Source organism: Mytilus californianus, unplaced genomic scaffold (genome assembly GCF_021869535.1).
Source record: "Mytilus californianus isolate M0D057914Y unplaced genomic scaffold, xbMytCali1.0.p SCAF_14, whole genome shotgun sequence".
NCBI classification, from domain to species: Eukaryota; Metazoa; Mollusca; class Bivalvia; order Mytilida; family Mytilidae; genus Mytilus; species Mytilus californianus.
Window position 1 is genome coordinate 1,665,755 of NW_026262626.1, and position 23,025 is coordinate 1,688,779.

The following is a 23,025-nucleotide window of genomic DNA, read 5'->3' on the forward strand; positions in this document are numbered from 1 at the left end:
ACTGTTGACAGTAAATACCTACATTGTAATTGTACTGATCACATGATATGTATACTCCTTATTATGATTAAGAATATAAAGCATACATATAAAAATAAGAAGATGTGGTACGATTGCAAATGAGACAACTCTCTACTAGAGACCAAATGACACAGAAATTAACAACTATAGGTCACATATTTGTTTAAGTTCAATAACTATTTATAGTGATGAATACGAAAAAATTATCTTTTAAAAATAAGGAGATATGATATGAGCTGCGTGTGATAGAAATTGACCATAAGCATGACCATAAGTTGTTATAAGAACCCTACAAAACAGACCAAAATTCATCTTTTATCTCGTATTTGAATGTCCAAAAATCAATCAAAGTCTTATACATGTACATGTATAAGTGCACTTGCATAAGGTTGATTTCTTTCCGACACAGCTCATATGATGTCTTTTTAATTTCATATCTGCATATTAAGATGACATCTAATTAAAATTCAGTGTTTGTGCAAAACATCTTCCTGGAAAACAATGTCATCTCTCACCTTGAAGTGATAAAACAAAGTAATTATGAGTAACCAATTATTTTTATATCAGAATTGTAAAATCCTCTGTTCTAATATTTCATTAAAAAATAGAAATTATTTAATCATGCAGCAATAGCCGACAAAAAAATAATTGGTAGACTCATGTGCAGAATGGTAGCGTAGTTACTGTATGCTAAGCAACACCTATAGCTGTCACTCCTGAAAAAATCCAAGGTAAAATGAACGAACCTTTACCTGGGCTGAGTAAACCACACAAACCTGCATATTGTTGTATCCCTGTGTAAGCCTGGCTAATGGTATCCATCCCTGAATGGTTTGTGGAACCAAGGCCATTGACAGCATTCTGTAAATGTGTAGCACTAATGTTGTTGTTGCCTAGGCTCTGTAAATTTGCGGCAAGGCCAGGCAATGATGAGGTTGTGGTAGTACCTGTTAATGATCCTGCAAAAAAAAAAAAAAATATTTAATGAATCAACGATAATGATGTGAAAAATTTTACTGGGTTCAAATCCCATTATTTAAAACTCATATTTCTTTTCCAATCAATCTATGACAATTCCAATTCACAATATCAAACATGAAGTTTTTAATCTGATTCTTGAAAATTTTGGTACAGCAAAATTAATATATCATAAAATTTTGAAATAATGTTCTATAATATAAGACAAGGGATAAAATTTGATTCAATTTTAAGTATTCCAAAATTTATAAATATTTCTAGAAAAATATAATATAAAAAGACATTGTTCAGAATCTTCTTTTAATTTTTTTTTAAGGTCAGACATCTATTTAAGTTTACATGGATACTAATTACTTTTTAAAAACTTATCTGTACCATTTTAGCATAAAATCAAGCAATTAGCTCTACCCAATTGTGTGTATGTGTCACTGCAAAGTGTAATACTTTTTTAAATACTCATTTCAGAGTTCAAATTTTACAAATTAAAAAAGTGTCAAGGAGAACAATGTAACAAAATAATTATGAAAATCAAATTGGTTTTGTGTTCACAAGTTCACATCGTATTCCAAAAAAATATTAAATATTGCAGCTAACTGGCATCCATTTGTATCATTCACTCCAACAACAAAATAATGCAACAGGGATCCAGTATCAATTTATCATAAAGGTGCAGTAAACCTGGATACCAGTCATGTTATTGCAATGAACAATCTATTGGGCACCAGCTAAAAGCAATATCAAGTGTATGAGACAAATAGTGAAACTGTCAAAACAGGAGTGTGAAAATACAAATTGTTAAGTGCTGTTTTTGAATTAATCCTCAAACCAAGTCTCACCTATATTTCCATTTGGTCTGTGTCCAAAAGCTACATAGGAAAGTCAATGTTTATCATAATCGAATAAAGTGTTGTTGTTATAAGACTTTCTATATAATCGAATAAAGTGTAATTGCTCTCTCATGTACAATTTTAGTATAATTTAATGGCTTCAAGATCTATTTATAGAGGGGAGTGGAATCCACAGAACCCAATCTTTCAATGCATTAGTGTATTTTGACATTTTTTATATACTTTCTTATAGTTGATCTGGTCTTTCTGACTTCATACATTAAGAATATTGCAATTGGCTATATCTTAAAACTCCACTATCTTGGATGTAATTTTATTTTAATTTGAATCAATTTTTTTTCCGGCAGCCACTAAAATTTCACCAAAAAATTATTTCCATTAAAAATTCAACTATAAATCTTTTCAAGTACAAGCTTTAAAAGGTAGCTAACTTATATCATGACACTTATAAGAAATTCTGTTTATTTAATCTGATGCTGATTTTCTCTCATGGGTCATAAATTAATTCCATTACAAAAGCATGCTTTGTTTGAAGCTGAGAATTTTTGGTAAAAGTTGATGCAAAATCAAGATTGAAAATTAAATACCTTGGATTAAGATAACTACACTGAACTACACAAAAACAATGCAAATGCCAAACAAATACCTTCAATATTTGAAACATGGTTTAGTCATTATTTTTTTTAAAATTTGTCAATTATTCTGCAATTGAATTAAAAGGTTTATATTTAACATGAAATACCAGGTCTATTTTCTAAAATATTTGATCATATATTTAATAACTTTGAACCTGAAAATTAGTTCTTTTGGCCTAAATCTTTTTTTTTATGTTACCATGACAACACTTTACAATATAGACTATGGAGCTACTATATTTAGCAATCTCACCTATGCTGTTTCCTCTATTGTTAAGTCCTAACATTAAAGAACAGTTTCAAATCAATACTGTTTTAGCTAAATTTGACATATTATATAATTTATGGCGTCTGCTATAAGGATTATCTAAGATGATCAATGATCCATCTTTAAAAGCTAAATGATGCTAATAATTTTGTTTTCAATAATCAATTTATTAAGTCTAAGTTAGGTTATTTGAACTTATATATTGTATTCATTGTCTTCAGTAAATTTCATGTTGGTGATAAATAAAACGAGAAAATAAAAATAAAATAAATTGAACTGATTATAAATCGATTATAGTCTGCCCAAAAGTAAGGTTGATTTTTCTTGATTGCACTAATATACCTTCTAGGACAGAAATATCCTTATAAGACAATCCTTTCTACACTAAAGACATTTGATAGTATGATGTAAAACTTGAAATTTAAACCACAATACTACAACTTGTAAACTATACAAAAATTTCAAAGTCAATTGACACTGGCTGAGGGTGTGGGGCTAAATAATCTGCATGGAAATCAGATTGGCCATTACTTATAAGACTGCATACCAAATATCACTGTCTTACCATTTTTGTTTCCCCTTAAACTGACCTTATCACAAACTTTATCATGTAAACAATGCAAAAAATTAAGGCCCTACTCTGGCAACAAATTACTGACAATGGATGAGACTGACATGTCAAAAACTTCATCCCTCTGCAATTTTATTGAGATGGGATATAATAAAGGGGACAGCAAATACTGCAAAATTCTTACATAACCTCTATAATAGATGGCCGACACTGGATAAGGACAGAAAATCATTTCTCCTGAAAAGAACACACATCTTTTGTATTCTTATAAAAAGCACCAACTCACCTGTGCTATTTGACATACCAGAACCACTCAATCCAGACAGGCTTTGTATACCTAAAGCATTTAAAGCACCTGAAATTGTACAAAATTAAACATCATATAATTGTCTAAGTACCTTTAATGATTTTAGCTATTAACTTGGACGACTCGAGTTGATGAAACCATTCAGACTAAGACCCTCGTAAATTGTGTTGAACATCAAAACTAACTCTCAAATGAAATCTTAATAAATTACTGTAAATTCAGAAATTATTGCGAGGATTTTATTAATGCGAATATTGCGACTGGGTGAGTATAGCAATAATAAGAACTCACATTTTGATATCTGACACATACATCAGCATGCAAATTTTCCTTAATCACGCATTTTTGTCCATTCTTCAAAAATCACAATAATAAATGAACACATTTAAAATTTCTGAATTTACAGTAAATCATCCAACAGTTATAAGAATGCATAACCATTTCTGAATTGGACAATTCTAAGCTAGAAATCCAGTTTGTGTGCCTACTTATATTTATACATCATATGGTAACATTCAGATGTGTAGGTTTGGTCTAGAGTAATTTTAACAATGCCATATCTCCTTTCCTTTTGTTTTATATTTTTACAGTAGAAAATTACAGAAGCACCATGGGTACATAAGATGAGATGCGATATTTTTGTATTTGTAGTAGAAGAAACAGAACTTTGTATAGATTGAAATAAAGACTAGAGTATGCTGTAAATTCATGTCAAATGGCAAGAAATATTAAAGATTTTTCCCTTTTCTAACTTTGGTACAAAATTCTTTCAATAATGATGTATCGAATCATTTATGATACCAATTGAAGGTCAATCTAATTTATACTAAATTACCTGGATTGTTAGCATTGGCTAGTGCCATCAAACCCTGTAAGTTTTGTAGACTGGCAACCTCTCCTGTAAAATAAAATCAGCAAATTGTTTAATCATCTATAGATAACAATATTCTTCTTTTCTTTTTTTTAAACAGATAAATTCAAAAGATTACAATAAAAAAATGTCTATTTAAAATTAGAAAAAAATTAGTTATAAAATACAAAATTTCAAGAATTATAAATTTGGTAAATCTTTCTACAAATTTGTCCTTTTGTTTAAAAAAAAAAAAAGATTTGCATGCTATTATTGACTAGTTATAGGATATTGTTTGAGTAAGTATTTTATTAGGAAAAAATTCCAAGTTTTCCCAAAAGTAACAAAATTAAAGAAGTTCCACCACGAAAAAAGAAACAAAGATAACAAGAAATGCAAAAGTAAAGAAGATTGGGAGAAAATATGAAGACACCAATATTTTTCATAAACAGTACATAATGAAGTGTAATATACGCATATTAGTGAAAAGAAGCTGTGATATTCTGACAATATAAAAAATATGCTAAACTGGACATGCAAATTATAACTGGTGTAAACAAAAATAATAAACAACAACAAAAGCAAATCTCTGTAGCTCTAAAACAAATGTAGCCATTTGCTTCTGTTATATGCATTCAAAATAAAAACATCAAGAATAAAACGAAGCCAAAACACGATGCAAATAAAAAATACATGCTGCATTCATACATTCAAAAAATACTGCTGAAAATACTGAAAAGAGCCATGTTTAGATGTTCTGATAAATGAAGAAATCAAATTTTGACTATGAAAAACTTTTTTGCTGATACATATTGTTATTCAGGGGATGCCTGTTTTTAAACATTTTTTGTATCATTTACTATATTCTTGAGGCAAACATCAACATGCATTGTTTAAAGTTTCTCAAACCACAAGAAATATCTGTCCAATTTCAAAGAATATAGGGTAAATTTAGTTCCTAATGTGAGGAAAGTGGTGCCTCACATGTTCTTTTCTTGAAAAGTGGTACATTTTATTATTATCTGCAATTTTTGCTCTTTTTTCCCTACCACAACCATCAAATGTTAAATGGAACCAGTCTTAATGCCTTGGAACTAAATTATCCCTTATATTCTTAATACTATAACAGGGCTCTTTAACTATGATAAAGTGTTCTTGGCCTGTAGTAAATATAAACATTTTGTGAGAAAAAATTCATCTGCAAACATTTCTAATTAATACTTTTGAAGTTAAAATGTATATATTCTGTAGAGAAGATATCAAGAGGAACCGTGATCCGTCATTACTTCCGCGACATTTTAGATATGGGCTTTCTCAGAAATGTTTTTCAAAAAATGCAAGGTATTTTTACTAAATCTAAATGGAGGAATTTTTTCCATTGTCTTAAGAATAAGAAGTATAGAATGTCATGCAATGTTTGATTGATTGATTGGCGATTAATATCCAGGTTCAAGTATTACTTGCATATTCACGACCAATCATGTTAACGTTATAGGAATATACTGTAAATTCAGAAATTTTTGCAATTTATTGCAATGGTTGAACTCTGAACAAAAATGTTTTAGTTTCTGTGAAACCTATCCTATTGCAAGTTTCAGAATACTTAAAACATCACAAATATTTCTGAATTTACTGTACTCAAGTTTTTTACTAGACCGGTAAGACCAACAGTCAACACACCAAGTCAAAATTTTAATGTGAAAGCTAACAATGTAACAAAAATTTGAATCATTATTTTGAATCCTAGTCAACCAGTTTTGCTTTTATTACTAATGTTGTTTGATAGGCAGAGAAGCAGCAAATACTGTTTTGAATGTTTTTGTTTTGATTTGGTCACAAATCATATCTATAACCTTCCCCACTTCGACTCAATGAGAAAGGGTACACAAACACAAGACCCCTTTAGCGTATTAAAAATCATAAAATTCACAGCAAAAAATTACCTCTGTATTTTTTTTTACCCTAAGGATGTTAATGGGTTTTTTGTTTTTTTTTTTATTCCATTGAGAATAAGTATCATATCCACGAAAACTTGAGATTGTATCTATAGATCAGTACAGGAAATAATTAAGGATCACGGTTTTTAAATGACATTAAAGAGTATAAATATACATATATACACAATGTTAATTTTGTAAGAAATAACTAAATATATCAAACTGTATAAAAACCTTCCAAGTTTTAACAAGAAAGCTAAGCCATAACAACAATTGTTAGAAAAGATAATTTTGTTCTGGTTATAATAACCCGTGTTTGCAAATGAATGAGACATAGATATGAAAATGAATACAATATGATAAACATGCTGCAATAATAAAAACTTCAAGAGGAGAATAACAGCCAGGCTTGCCACATAAACAGGAAAGTCAAAAATAACATTAACTGCTCTTCAATTGTATTCTAGTACTTTATTTCTTATGTTTTGGCAATATGGAACTCAAAAATGTGCATATAAAATGTTGTGCTTGTTTCAAATCATTTATTCATCATACTAGCAGCTTTAATATCAATTTGAAGTCTCACTGATAGGCTTAATCTGATCAACATAAAGTTAAGGGAAACAGAAACCAAAAGATAAAACCAAGTGATTGAATGACCATCAAATCAATAAATCCTCTAAAATTGATAAATGGGTGTTGGTTCGATTTTTTCTCTCTCTCATTATAGTCTGAAGTGTCATTAGATGTTTACTTGCTGCCTCTTCAATCTGGCCTTAGATGCTTGATGCAAGACGGTAAAAAAAAATCTTGTCCAACTCAAAGCCTGACTTGTCATAGTATTGACTAGAAAAATAAAAGATATTTGGTATACATCAATCAGACAGCAACCCAACAACACAAATATTCAAAAGACATCTAAAGGTCAACAAACAGTCTTCAACAATAGACAATGTCTTTACAAAATCTCAATATGTCAAGCTTTTAATTTTACTATGGAAGTAAATTTGATATCTTGGTAAAGCTTTATTATGTAAAAATTGTTCCTACTTTCAAAACGTAATTTTTGTATAAAACGGTAATATTGAAATATTCATAGGATCGGATGCTGCCATATCACAAACTCACATGCATATTATGAAAGGTCACTTAATCATGTTAATTCCAGATTCATTCAAACAGTAAAATCTTTTGATTTTATATTTTCATTACAAACCAGTCAAATCGATTGCATTGCTGACATGAAGAGTCCTCAACACTAGCCCAAGTTACAATTACATGTTAAGTAATTTTTGGCTGCCTGGATGCAAGATGATTTATTCAATGATGCCATTTAAACGAAGATCTAAGAGACACTTTCTATCATCAAAAAGGATTGATATTACAATTTAGATGGTGCAGGGATGTAACATGTAGAGAAAAGAAATACAGTAGTTCATAACAAAATCAGAATTTCCCTGCATTTCACATTGAAGAGCAATTTATGTTAATGAATTGGCTGAAAATCGACACAGATGCTTGTGTACCTGTACTGCTGTTGTTATTGGAGGAATTTGATCCGCTTGGTGAATTTGGGGTGGATAAATTTCCACCATTAAACTGGAGCCCTGCAAGGGCAGCTAATAGTCCTGTATTAACCAAAAATGTAAACTCTGTCAAAATTTACTATATATTTCCAGTCAAATATATATATATATATATATATATATATATTGAATAAACAATAGTGAGATTATATTTTTTAAAAACTCAAATGGCAAAAAACTGGGTATGGAAAACAGCAATACTGACTTAAAATTAATTAAATTAATTTTCAGAACTCAACATGCTGTTCTAAGTTAGGAAAAATGAGTGCTGTCATAACTCGCTTATGCAAAATTCCAACTATCATTCCAAGTTAACAATTGTTGCTTCACAATGCTCATAATAGCTTAGTCATATTAGACCTATAATGGAATCTATTCTATTTGTGGGATACCAATTTTTGTGGAATAAAAGAGAATCCTTGAATTTAAATGTTCAACTAAATACAAGGTTTGAATGCAGACTTTGGCATAAAAACAAAATCAAGTATCCAATTCTTCCTTAATCCATGAAAATTAGTTCCCTAGAAAAAATAAATTATTCCACAGAATGTACTTATTTCTAACTTTAAATGGTTTGATTTGGTGCTGTATTTGGTGGTTTAATATTTATTTCATAAAAAAAACACCAATGCCATTATCTGTGTTATACAAAAACTGCTATTTAAATATGAACTATTAATTGAACTTCCTCATATATGTTCTTCAAAATAATATATCTCATGGTTAGTGTAATCTAACATAACTTTTACTACATCTGCACTTATCCAAGATTGAAATCTTTGGTTATTCATACATGACAGGGTTCCAAACCACTATAGTCTATTAAAGAGATTGACACAGATTTATTCTTTAAAAAAATGAACAGTGGTTTTGAAGTTTTGAAGAAAAACAAAAAAAATTTCTGTATAACTCGATCGAAATTACCAAAACCGTTCCCTTCTTGCATGCCATAAATTTGGTGTTCTTTAAGCATATTTCATTATTAAGAGCTTTTTTTAGAAAAGGACATCTTGGGGACTTTGAAGGCACCACATATAAATTGTAATGTGTGGTTAATTCTATATTAAATGAAAGCATTAACTATATGGTCTGAATTTGTTGGGCACCTGAAAAAGTGCCTTCAAATATCCCCAAATGTACTTCCTATTTTTCTTAAAACATAAGCCTATTTTTACCACCATGTTTTTCATATAGATGGATGGAAAAATTATGAACCTTATAATCTACAGAATACAGTTGGAATTTCTAGTGAGTTGACACAATGTTCAAATAGCTAAAAAAAAATCCACAAAAATATTCCAGATTTCCATTGAGTTACTTCCCTTTGGCTATGGTAAATTCTATTACCTGGGTATTTTTCAATATTTGTTTAAATAACCAAGTGTTTGCTCACTTCAGCAGTAAAATTTAAAGGTCCTTATAACTAACAATATGTATATATCTAATAGAACAAAATGGAATTGTTCACACTTAAAAGAATTTAGTTAAATAAATAATAAACACTCAACATTTTAAAAGCAGTCATTCAAACTGCAAATGTTTCACACTAAGAACCATATCTATAGACAAATATTCGGCAAAAACATCAACACAAAGCACTATAGTTAAATATCATTTTATGTGACATACTTTATTTACTGTGTGGCAAGAAGGACATGGAAATTTAAATTACACAAAAAAACTTGACATGGCAGTAGTACAAATGAATGAACAGAAAAATGAAAATGGGTTGTAATTTCACATTAGATTATTCCATCTAAGGTAGTAACTGGAATAATCTGAAATTCATCATAATGAAAAAAACCTAAAAATCAGGGCAATATCAGTAGTCATCATTTAAAGGATAGGACAAATGTGGTCTGGAATAAGTGAAGCACAGATAGTCAGATTAATGTAGAACTATAATGGCTTGAAATATATTAATATCCAAAGACAAATTTCAGTGTCTGATAGAAATCCCTAGTCTTACTATCAATAACTTGCAGTCCTGTAGATTAATTGATTGTTGCGTGTTTAACATCCAGTGGCAATTATTTCATGCATACTCAGGACAATGGTCATGTAGAAGCTGAAATGACTTGAACCTTAATGTCCAGCCAAACTTAAAGAACATATTGTTATTCTGACCTTGTGATCTTAATTTATTTTAAAAAGGTTCTGTAATATACCTGGATTTCTAATTGACATTTCATACACATGACATAACAACATATCATTTTTTTCTTCTGATTAATTTTTCATCTAATGCATAACTCTTAAAATTCAATTAAAATAACGAAAAGAGAGAAAAAAGTAAAAAAGTAAGGTGTTTATAAATGAGAAAAAAGAACCAAAACATACAACAATATTGAAGTTGAAATGTCAAGATATATAATATAACAAATACCCACAAAAATACATTGAAAAATAAGTGTTCACTACAAAAACAGACTATTGTCTGGCAAAACACAAAAGCAAAGAGCATGTGAAAGGGGAGATTATACCTCCTTGGTTATTTCCTGCTGCGGCTGCAGCAAGAGCCAGTAATAGATGCTGCAGACCATTATTACCACCTGTTGTAAATAGGAAAAAAATATTTTCTAATTTATTGTGTCCACCTTTCACCTTTTAAAGGTAAATTAATTTCACAGTAGTCAGTTAACATATTCTTAATCCTACAATGTGCAGAAACTGATTTTATAGTATTATCAGAGCCCAATGGAAATTGTTTGCACAGAAATAATATGACAGAGGTTTCTGCACAGATCAGTCACAAGAATATGATGCAAGGATCAACTCTAACAATGACCTCCATGTAAAACAGTGGACAAAGTTATTGGTTTTTCTTTAATTTTATTGTACAACTGCCTAGTAATGGTGAACTTAAAAAGTAAATTTTATGGTATTTTTGGCCCCCTCTGATAGAAAACATATCTAGTTCAAATAATCCTTTGCTTATGGATTCAATTTTAATACTTGATCCAAAGTAATGGTTTTGCATTGTTTTAAAATAAAATTAACAAAGACATAAGACTTATAAAAAATACACCATTTAATCATGTTAATTGTAACTTAGTGATTATTTGTAGCCACAGACACATTACAAATCATCATGCTTTGATGTTCCAAAAAGATCATCTAGTGTTAAGTCTAACCACTGTTATTAATGGGTTGTATGCCATGCTAAAAATTAGGACACATGAGCTTCAAATAGCTGCTATTCTTTGACATTAGAAGAGACACATACTAGTAGTTATATAAATGAGAATTTAACACCAATGATGCCTACAGATTGGGCAAATGATAAGGTTGTGAATCACAAAATTAACCTATAAGCATTGGACTACTTTTTAACAGTCTAGACGTAAAAAAACTTTCAATATATCGCAAAAAAACTATTGCACAGGTTTATGCAATCTTGATATAATCATTTTGTACATGATTTTTCAATGCACTAGTCATTGCCACAAATCAAAGCTTCTTTTTTTGTGTATGGCCTGCAATTACGTGATGAAAAATAAAAGAAAAATCTGAAGGAATTCCATTTTACAAGTGCCAGGTATCATATTCATACATGTACTTCAGTTTAGAAATTCTGTATAAAATCTTTCAAAATTATCATAAAAATTCCTTAAAATTTGTCTTATTAACTTATAACCAATGTTTCCTGTTGCCATATCTGTTGTGTAAATATTACATAACATTAGGCGGAAGTTAGCTGACCCTTGTCAACATCAAGGCATGGTTGTAAACAGACAGACAAGATAATAAGGTAATTAGCATTGTCTACGTACCCATATTACCTAAATTAAACATTCCCAGGTTCCCTGCTGCGGCTGCCTGTTGTAATAGCTGAAAAGAACAATCAAATCATTTGTAATTACATGTTTATTAGATAAAAATTCTTTTCCATCAAAGCCGGTTTAGTCATCTTGCTGCATCAGGTTTGTGGACATAAATCATTAGTTTATTCTAAACAATGACATAATTATACCATTATTGAAGTTTTTAAACAAACCAGTTTTCTATATTTCTGTTATGATTTCTGTGGTGAAAACAAACTTTGTCATAAAAATTCTTTGAAATGATAAAGTTTAAATTTAGAATCTTGCATCTGTTGGCTGTTATTACTAGAAAATCAATTATTTCTTAGAAATTGAAAAACTTTTGATTCTGTCTGAAGTCAATTTTTGTTATTGGCTGTTTGTTGTTTACTGATGTACACTACGGGTGAATGAACTGAGATATCAACATAAGATCAAGGAATTCATTCCATTTTACAACAGCTGTATTATTATACTCCAGTATTGCAAGCAACACAAGTTTTATCTATTACCCAGAGCAAATAAATTGTTAATTATCATAAAATATCAAAACATTATCATAAATTTCTTTACAATTTTTAACTTATTCTTAAGCATCTGCAACTAATTACAAAATTACTTCAATTTATTTTTAACCTTTGGCCTTGACATTGTTAATTTACACCCAATCACTGAACATGTTTTGCCTAATTCAGTCTTTTGCTAGAAAACTTAACCTATGGTCATCAGATCTTATTTTTGTGAAGTCAAAACTACACCCTAACAAGAACATAGATTCCCAGCCATTTATTATCTAGATGTTTATATCATTAGGTTTTGTTTCAATCAATCATCTATTATTTCTTGTAAGTACTCTGGTTTGAGTCTGTACTAAGCCTGAACAGCTTCCATTTTTCTTGACAGCTTTGTCAAATTAATAGACAAAAGACATATCAGACATTCTTCCTTAATATTGCTGTGAGCATTTTAGGTTTGAAAAAAAAATCTATTAAAATACTCTTGATAACCCAATTAGTTCTGCCTACCTCTTTTTCTTTCTTCTTTACTATTAAACTGATTGAACTATCAAATTACAACATGTAAATGAGAGAAATAGCAATAATGCTCTCATTTTATTATCTTTATCTGAGTTACTATGTATTTATCCAATAAAACAAGCATCTTCTCCATTAAACTAACAGCTGTACTGAAGAATCAAATGTGTAACAACATTTTAAAGAATATCCCACATTTAATACAGATATGCTTTGAATTCGTTTATGAATGGTTTCAAAGCACATATTGACAGGAGAATAGTTATATACAATGTAGCTACAGTAAAACTTTCACCCCTTCTCCTCCATATACAGATAAGTGACCAGGACTTCAAAATAGTGTGAATGACCTTATAATTCAAGAATTTTCTTGATAATGTAAAAGTCAATGAAAACACTAATTTGAGATTTCTAAATCAGCAGAAATATTTCTTTTCAACTGGGAATTTGAATTTATAGTATAAAATGTGGATATAATATTTATGTTACTTTAGTTCACCACAATAAAATAACACGAAAACAGTAATGACAAACTTGTTATCTCTATTATATAACTCCTCTCCTCTTTATATTGTACAGAACAAGAGAGACAAACTTGTTATCTCTATTATATAACTCCTCTCCCCTTTATATTGTACAGAACAAGAGAGACACACTTGTTATCTCTATTATATAACTCCTCTCCCCTTTATATTGTACAGAACAAGAGAGACACACTTGTTATCTCTATTATATAACTCCTCTCCCCTTTATATTGTACAGAACAAGAGAGACAAACTTGTTATCTCTATTATATAACTCCTCTCCCCTTTATATTGTACAGAACAAGAGAGACAAACTTGTTATCTCTATTATATAACTCCTCTCAAACTTGTTATCTCTATTATATAACTCCTCTCCCCTTTATATTGTACAGAACAAGAGAGACAAACTTGTTATCTCTATTATATAACTCCTCTCCCCTTTATATTGTACAGGACAAGAGAGACAAACTTGTTATCTCTATTATATAACTCCTCTCCCCTTTATATTGTACAGAACAAGAGAGACAAACTTGTTATCTCTATTATATAACTCCTCTCCCCTTTATATTGTACAGGACAAGAGAGACAAACTTGTTATCTCTATTATATAACTCCTCTCCTCTTTATATTGTACAGGACAAGAGAGACAAACTTGTTATCTCTATTATATAACTCCTCTCCCCTTTATATTGTACAGAACAAGAGAGTGATCATTCCTATTCTTGCTCTTACCTAAATGCTATGTGCTTCAAAAAGAAGCAGAGACTACCAATCAGGTCTGACTTGGCATGGGAATGAGCCCATGCCCCCTTACAGCAAAGGTGAGCAATTTTTGTGTATATTTTTCATTATTAGAATGAAAAATACCTTAATTATCACACATGGGAGAACTTTTATTAATAGAAGTCAATTTTCATGTGTCTTGGTAAAGTTCACTTTAAAAGTCATGCACTTACAGTAAATTTATTTTTGGTATTTCAAATAATTAAGTCAATTTTACAGTTACAATGTCTTCATCAAAATCTTGAATCCCCAGAATTAGCAACCATTCCACAAAAGAACAGATGAGTAATGCTTTCAAGTTTTGTCTGGATTGTCAAAAACATCATTATTTTTTCAGTCATTTTCATTCACATAAGTACCATCATTCTCATAATTACTGAGTAACATAGTATGACAACCCTTTTCCTTCCTTTGAACTCATCTTCAAAAACTTTGTCAGGTACATTTAATGCTCCAGAAATAAAAACCAATGCCAAGAAACATATCATCATTTTATTAGCTTTCATTGCATAATCCACTTGTAAAGCCTGCACAATTTAAGTAATTGGTGCCCATTAAACACTAAACTGCAGTTTTTTCGTTTGAACATCAAAGGTCTCTTACTCTATCAGTTTGAAAGAAATGGCTAATTATTACTAAGAAAAACATCATTCTTCACATTTTATATTCTATTTATTCATCAACATATTTGGTGGCAGCAACTCAAAGCTCAGAAGAATCTTTATGATTCATTGTGGTTGCGGTTTTACATTTGAACTTGTTAAACTATGGAATATATCTTGCATTAATTGACAGAAAAAACAGAGTAAGGAGTGAAAGAAGACAATTTTATTGCAACTAAAATGATTTTAAGGTGTGCGAGAAACTGGTTTCCCTAACAAATTATGTAATATGGTAGAAGATTTATAGCAATTTGCCAGCCGTCTTTACAAAAAATAAATAGCAAAATTTCTGCGTTTTTGATAATAAATCAGGATTAGAACTAGTATCAAGTTTTTAATAGTTGTCTAATTCATCTTCAATAGATGAAGATACTTTATGTATTTCAGTAAGTTTTTTTCTTCTTCATATATTGATTGAAGAACAGTTTATTGAAATAGATAAAGATAACTCAAACATCAGGTTTCAAAGATGTATCTTCAATTTAGATTCTTTTTCAAAAAGATCAATTTTGCTATGAATATTTAATAAATATATCAGACAAACTTGAATTCATTTTTTGACTAAAAAGAAATATATAGCCTGTTTATCCAGCACTGGGAACTTTTTACATGATTATATTATCACACTACAAAGAGAGAAATGTCAAAGATGAAAAAAAACAAAAAGCAAACATATATACATTCAGGATAATGATGCAATTGAAAAATATTTTAAAACCTGCATTTTTTACACAGCATGTTTTCTAAGTCAATATAAGAGATACAATGTCTGTAAAAAAAACTTATCAAATATACCAGGCTTATAATTTCAAATGTCAGACACATGTTTTGTCTACAAAAGACTCATCAGTGATGCTTGAATCAAAAATGTTAAAAGGCCATATCAAGTATGAAGTTGAAGAGAAATCAGTAAGGTTATGCCAAATACAGCTTAGGTAATCTATTCCTGGGGCAGAAAATCCTCAAGATATAATTTATCATAACTGATGACCTAAATATAGTAACACCTGTATAAACCAAACCCTGCATAAACCATAAACCTGTATAAATTGAACTCTTGTATCAGGACAATCAATGAATTCTTATTTCACCTGTATAAACTAAACACTCGCTTCATCCCAAAAAAAATTTGTCCTAAGAAAGGTTCAGTCTAAAATTGGTTTCAAAGTACATAAGACTTCATGTGTGTTCTATATGTTTTACGTCTTTCTATTTTACACAACCAAGACTCGAAGAAAAATTCCTTTAATTTTTTGGGAGAAACTTCCAATCACAAAACCAGTATAACTTATTTCAACACAATCAGCTTTACATTTTTTTTATTAATCACAGGGTGTCAACACTGAGGGTGTTGAGTTTAAACTCTACTGGAGGCCTTCACCTTTGATCTTAGTTGACTAGGATTGCCAGTTTCAGTGGTTATTTCTTGGCAATAAAGAGGGTACAGAACACCTAAAGGAGTTAACGTTTTAAAAATCAGATAAACGTTTAAATCACATACTATCAGTAAAGAGACATCAAGCATCTCAATGATCAAAATTATTGTTTGTCAAACTGCTATCTATCCAATGAAATTATTCCTATATATTGTGTGATTCAAATTTCTTGAAATTTTTATATTTTTGTCAACAGGTCAACGTTAATATTTTGTCAAAATTTTATGAAAATTAAATGAGCCAAATCTATTTTAGTCAAAGTGTTGGGTACCCCTTTAAGCTTCCTGCACCAATAAAAACTGGCCCTCATGATATAGCTAAGAGTGCTAATAGTAGTGTAAAACACCAACAATCGATCAGTCAATTTTAGGAAATTCTACATTTTCTAAGTATTTTACTTCCTTATATTGGATTATTAGTACAAGAAATGTCTATTTATGTTAGGTCTCCTAACATATTACTTACTGAGCATATATTATTTTGTACTTAACCACATAAAGAGTTACTGATCATGTAGGAGTTTTGTTCTGGTTGACCCAATACTGTAAATTCAGAAATTATTGCGAGGTTTTGATTATTGCGAATAATGCGACTGGGTGAATATCGCAATAATAAGAACTTGCATTTAGATATCTGATATATATATCTGTATTTATATTTTCCTGAAATTGCAATAATTAATCTCGTATTTTTGTCCATCCTTCAAAAATCGCAATAATAAATGCACATAATAATTCTGAATTTACAGTAACTACTTTGAATTCAAACTGCAAAACAAATGGCAAGCAAACACAAATGAAATTGTCATTATTCAATCTCAATCATAGTAGTTGCTTGTGTAAAAAGTAATAAATTGGTAAAACTTACTGCTAGGTATTGTGGGCCAAGAGCATTTAAGCCTCCCACTGAAAGACTCCATAAATTGGCTGTCATGTTGTTTAACTTTTTCTGTTCTTTTTCTTTCTGTGTGTCTGCAAATTTTACAACTATTGGTGCATTACAGCCCTGTAAAATTGATCAATTAATATCTTTTTCATATATGATAATTGCTGTACTAACTTTTAATACATTATAGATTTTTTTTCCCAAAATTAAGTCCGTTCTTGCAAACTTGTGTAATTACAATAAAATGTCAATATCTAAAACTCTTTCATCAAAATTATGTCAGACAAAAGCAAACCCTTTATAAAACAATACTGTAATACATACATTAATTCTTACAATGTTTTAATTACTGTAAAAATTGTGACAGCATAGGTTTGCAAAAATGAAAACTCTGATTTCAAGTTTAAATAGCATTATTTGTATGTAGCATTTCCTGAATTTCCAATATTTATTCTTGCATTTATGTCCGATGCATACAAACATTTCTGATTTTATAGTATATCAGATTAAAGTATGTGTTGTTGACATTATCCTCAAGAAGTAGACATACTCCACAACATGGCTTGCAGCTTTTCTAATTTCAATTTTCACACAAGCCGGAGATGTGGCTTATATATTTTTAATTGAAAGATAAGGGCTTTAATTTGCTGTCGACATGATATACAAGATGAAATTTACTTCCTTGGAAGATTCCACTGAACTCTAATGCTGCATTATAACATACAGTCGTCAATCTACATGTATGGATTACAGAATGGATGGTCAAAAGACAAACTTTTCCATGATGTACTTAGAAATAACTATATAAAGGAATAGCACTTATATTGTTGTTGTTCATCTTGAAACTTTCCACAATATAAGGATATGCATGTTTGTGTGTGTTTAATGACTCGTAAACATTCACTCTGTTTTTACGTGTAAAGACCCCTTTGTTGCAGGAAATCAATTGCCTAGAATTAACTGTTAACCTTCTACAAGAGAAATAGATGTGATTATGATTACTTTTTAAAATAAGTGTACTATAAATACTATTAATATCAGACACTAATATCCTTATTATCTAAATGACTTTTATTAAGATAACTATGTGCAACAAAACCTATTGAAACATCGAAACATGCAAGTACTTCATTACATTTGGAACAAGACACAATTACGTGATTTATCGCATAAAAAATAGGACAAAAAACGTAGGCCAAAAAAACTTCTACCATAATGATGATGAGTGAATTATATAATTAGTGCGGAATGCTAACGTTCATTTACATACCTCCATTGTTTGGGAATGATGTAGACTTTTTATTGCATTTTGAGCTGACTGTCTATTTACATATGTAACAAAAGCACAGCCTGCAAAAAAAAGAACAATAGAATAACATATAATGACTGTAATTAGTACATAATTCACTGTTCACGTATAGCTGCTTATAGTTGTCAGAATATCAAGAGTTTTTTTAAGTAGTTACATCATTATTTTAGCTTGACAGTCTTGGTGTCAGTCTTCAGGGGGAAATAAACGACAAACACTTTCGGTATCTAAGGATATCAAATACAGGAAGAAGCAGCAAAATATCACTGTGCAACAGTTTCAAGATTCTATCATTGCATACTGCACTGATTCTATCATTTGTCTAATCAAGCTTCAAACTGAGCAAAAAAAAAACAGGTCAGTTTGAAAGAAAAGGCCTTCCTTCAAACAAAGTTGACCATATCCAAGCTTGCAAGATGTAATTAATTCTCAATTTTTTTCTTTTGATCTTCTACTATCAAACAAGCATTTTTGCATTAGACCTACTATAATGTCTGGCATAAAAAACTACTGAAATATCTTTATATGATAAAAACCTTGCAGTCACTTTGAACAGTTTCACAGTCATTAGGATATTCAATTGTAGAATGACTAAGAATATTACAAATATACAAGTGAAGATTTTAGTAAAACACAGAATGGACAAAGGACGATTATAATATGATAAATACTGTTCCTTTGGTCATCATCATAAATACTCTTTCTAATGAGACAGATACATCTTCATTAACTACCAGTCAATGACTCTATCATGTTTATATGTTAACCTACTATCACTAAACACTTAAAAGCCAATTGTGACTCAGGAATTTTGTACAGAGTCCTTGAAAAATTAAAACGCAAAATACAACCATAGATCTTGTGTAAATTTTGTTTGTAAATGTACATTTTCACACTCAATACAACCATAAAGAAAACTGTAATCCATCAATTTATATGTTATAACAAATGTTTGATTGGTGACACCTGCCTGTACTGTTGTTAATGACACTTCTAACAACTCATGTGTACCTAAACATGTGCAGCTGATTTGTTACAAATGTGTATTCAAACGAAACCATTAATCATAAAACGATTATGAAGATGAGCTTGATAAGGCCATATAGATGTATTTTTAAATGTACTGGTGTCGAAGCTTCCAATGAAAAACTTTTCGATAGCCTCCAAACTGCAGAGTTTGTTTTTATCTTTCTGAAATGCAGCTCTCCAAAAAGACATTGCTAAATATGTAGAAACCTCTAAACAAATCCTTAGCAGGAAACACATCAGTATGACATACTAAGATGACCCAATTTAACACAATCAGGGTTTGAGGTATACTAATGAGTTATCTCATCATTTCATCTTTTTTTAAAGAAACACCTGTTTTTAAAAGCATCCCTCTACCATACATAAATCTCAGCATTGCAAAATTCATTCCCTGCAGAGTTAATTACTCTGAGATTTTTTCACTGCACTGTAAGATTGAATTTTTTTTACAATATTTGAATGAATTTAACAAATTCAAAAATCATCCTTGTTCACAAATGTGAAACTATGTGCCATTAGTTTTGACAAAAAGATAAAAGACATAAAGTAAATATAGGTAATGTTGAAGTTTCTAAAGAACATTAAAAGATCAGTGTAGTGTTTTGAGCCATATTTCTTTACTGTAACTTTTGGCACAAGTCATTACATTTGTTTTAAACCCAACATTTGCCTGCAATGGCTATTTTTTTATATATTTTAAACTTAACAAAATCAGAAACAGATGCTTAACTTAAGTACCTGGATATAAAAGATGTAAAATAACCAAAATACATCATTTATGCTAGACAAGAATGATTCAATGATTGATTGTAATTTAATGTTCAAGGTCAAATATTACATGCATATTCAGGACAAGGAACCGTTCAAGGATAACTTATCAACAAATATACATAGCTTAATATCAATAATACATAAAGACGGATATCAGGAATCACAAACAAGAATGTGTCCATAGTACATGGATGCCCCACTCGCACTATCATTTTCTATGTTCAGTAGACCGTGAAATTGGGGTCAAAACTCTAATTTGGCATCTAAAATTAGAAAGATCATATCATAGGGAACATGTGTACTAAGTTTCAAATTGATTGGACTACAACTTCATCAATAAACTACCTTGACCAAAAACTTCAACCTGAAGCGGGACAGACAGACGGACGAACGGATGGACGAACCCACAGACCGAAAAACATAATGCCCCTAGGTGGGGCATAAAAACACTGAACTGTACAACAGATAAAATATTAAAACAAATCAACAACTAACTCCTCTGAACAAACAGAGAAACAACCAAAGACAAACAATGGTCCTCAAAGCCTGTACAGACACAAACTTATTCCCTGTCTAAGATATAGACCTGGTTCAGTGCAGCAAAGAGTAATGGTAAGAAGCAGTTTTTCTGTTTAAACTTCCATATTACATTTCTTTTCAAAAAATTTCTTAACTTAAGGTCCATTTCTTTCCAATATAGCCTTAAAACCAATATCCAGCGGACAATATAGTAAAGTATTCAACATATCTACTTCTCACTTTAATAGCAATATCTTTTATCAAAAGGGGGGATAATTCATATCAAGTCATTATTTTAGAATTAAATCCCAGTAATAAATAATTTGTGTATTTTTTTAGCTTCCTCTGTTGAGATAATGAATGTTGTATAAGTCTGTCAATTCAGGGTCATACACATACTTAGGGTTATCACATCATATCTCCTCTAATAAGATAATATACTCCAGATGTTCCATAAAACTTCACTCAAATCAGCTACTGTACATAATATCTTACAAATTTCACCCATCCTTTGAAAAGCCAGGTTATCTTCGAACCTGTACATTATTTAACAAGAGTCTGCCTTTGTGTGCATTTTAGGATGTTACATAACATTGATGATGTCTTTAGCAGATAAGGAGAATTATTGCTACTGTTTTTAAACAGGTGGTTATAGTTTTAACGAGTCTGTAATATTTACAAATTGAATGTGACAAACAGGATGACTTCCAGTCAAATATTTGTAAAAGAGGGAGAAACTGGAAGATTTTTTCTACAAAATGGGCACTTTATAAGATTAAACTTTATTTTCATAAAATTCATAAACATAAAATTTATAAATTTGACAATAAAAACCTTGAGAGGCTTTCAACTACCCCTCGAGAGTTTACACCAATGTATGCTTATAATTTGTTTGTATACAAAGAGGTATAAGTTCTTTTTAGTCCTTTGATTTTGAAGAACCAAAAGTGTTAGAATTAATCAATTACCATAATTTAATCGACCATCAAATATCTATCGTATATATATCATATATAGTGAATGCAGATAATGAAACATCAGTCAGTCAGCCATAGATCCAAGATTTTCCAAAAAGGAAATTGGTTGTCAAATATTAAAAGAAAGGTACTAAAAATATACAAATTGTCCCTTTTTGAATGCACTCTTGGCTTCTGATTATTAAAAATCTACTTTTAAAAACACCACAACTCTAAAATGACAGTCTAAAAACTAAAACCTTGCCTCAAAATTTGTAAAGATCTGTTTAAAAGCAAGTAAGGTTATCGTGAGCCAAGCTTGGATGATAATAGTACCCCATAGTATTATCAGCTAATAAATATTTAGAAGAACCTTCGAGAGAGGATTCAATATCTAACAGATATTTTTCAGAGAATCTACACAAGTTGGGGTAAACATGTTATATCAGAATATTGTTTGATTGATTCATTGTTGGGGTTTAACACCACTTTCAGTGCTGTTGGCTATATCATGGTTGTCAATTCTGATTGGTGGAAGAAGTCACATGCCTGGAGAGAACCACCAACCTTCAGTAGGGAAACTGACAATCCTAATCAATTAAAATTGGAGTTAAAAGCATGTGCCACATACAGGGTTCACTCACATCCTCTGTTGATAGGCTTGTGATACAGTAGATGAGCTATTTAGACCCTTTTATATATTAAAATATTTATTTATGACCTATAATAAGATTTCAGTACAGACAGGTTGCCAGGGTTCAATTTAGACAAGTTTCACATGTTTCTAATTTTAGTTTACCTCTACTTTGGCCATTCTGGTCTCGTAAAACTGTACAATCTTCTATGCTACCGAATGGTGAAAATATCATGCGAATGTCATTTTCTGAACACTTCTTAGAGATCATACCAACAAATAATTTTCTCTCATCTGAAATAATACATTCATTATATTTATAAATAGATATTACTACCTTACAGAAGTCTTATAACATTGGAAATTAGATAAGTTAGCAGGATTCCTGTTTTAAAGGTATAAAATAAACATGGAACTTAACACAACAGTTAAACACTAAATCACTTTCCTCAAATGAATGTAACAATGCGAATAGATGCTTTCAATCCCTAGGGCAACTATTTTCTGAATAAATATACTTGAAAAATTTAATTCCTCTCCTGATAAGTGATTTTAATTAGTGATAACTGTGATTAACTGCATTCTGAAATCTCTTGATGCAAAATTTAATCAATCTTAAAATCTGGGTATCCTCCCTCGATAACCTTATCAATCTTCCTTTATGATAGTTATATAAAAT

The 23,025-nt window shown here is 30.2% G+C and overlaps 1 protein-coding gene across 16 annotated transcripts in view; it reads right to left on the reverse strand.

Moving 5' to 3' along the window:
* The window catches only part of LOC127724001 (CUGBP Elav-like family member 2), a 70,587-nt gene that overhangs the window by 10,038 nt on the left and 37,524 nt on the right, over positions 1–23,025 (reverse strand). For 3 of the 16 annotated variants that reach the window (XM_052230724.1, XM_052230721.1, XM_052230718.1), the window contains exons 5-14: positions 22,512–22,640; positions 18,399–18,478; positions 17,111–17,248; positions 11,775–11,832; positions 10,485–10,553; positions 7,942–8,043; positions 4,464–4,526; positions 3,608–3,676; positions 1,836–1,865; positions 768–980 (exon numbers count right to left, since the gene is read on the reverse strand). In XM_052230724.1, the coding sequence (XP_052086684.1) occupies positions 768–980; positions 1,836–1,865; positions 3,608–3,676; positions 4,464–4,526; positions 7,942–8,043; positions 10,485–10,553; positions 11,775–11,832; positions 17,111–17,248; positions 18,399–18,478; positions 22,512–22,640 (951 nt within the window). The remainder of the gene's footprint in view (positions 1–767; positions 981–1,835; positions 1,866–3,607; positions 3,677–4,463; positions 4,527–7,941; positions 8,044–10,484; positions 10,554–11,774; positions 11,833–17,110; positions 17,249–18,398; positions 18,479–22,511; positions 22,641–23,025) is intronic. The other 13 variants (XM_052230725.1, XM_052230722.1, XM_052230734.1 and 10 more) reach the window with 10 other exon arrangements.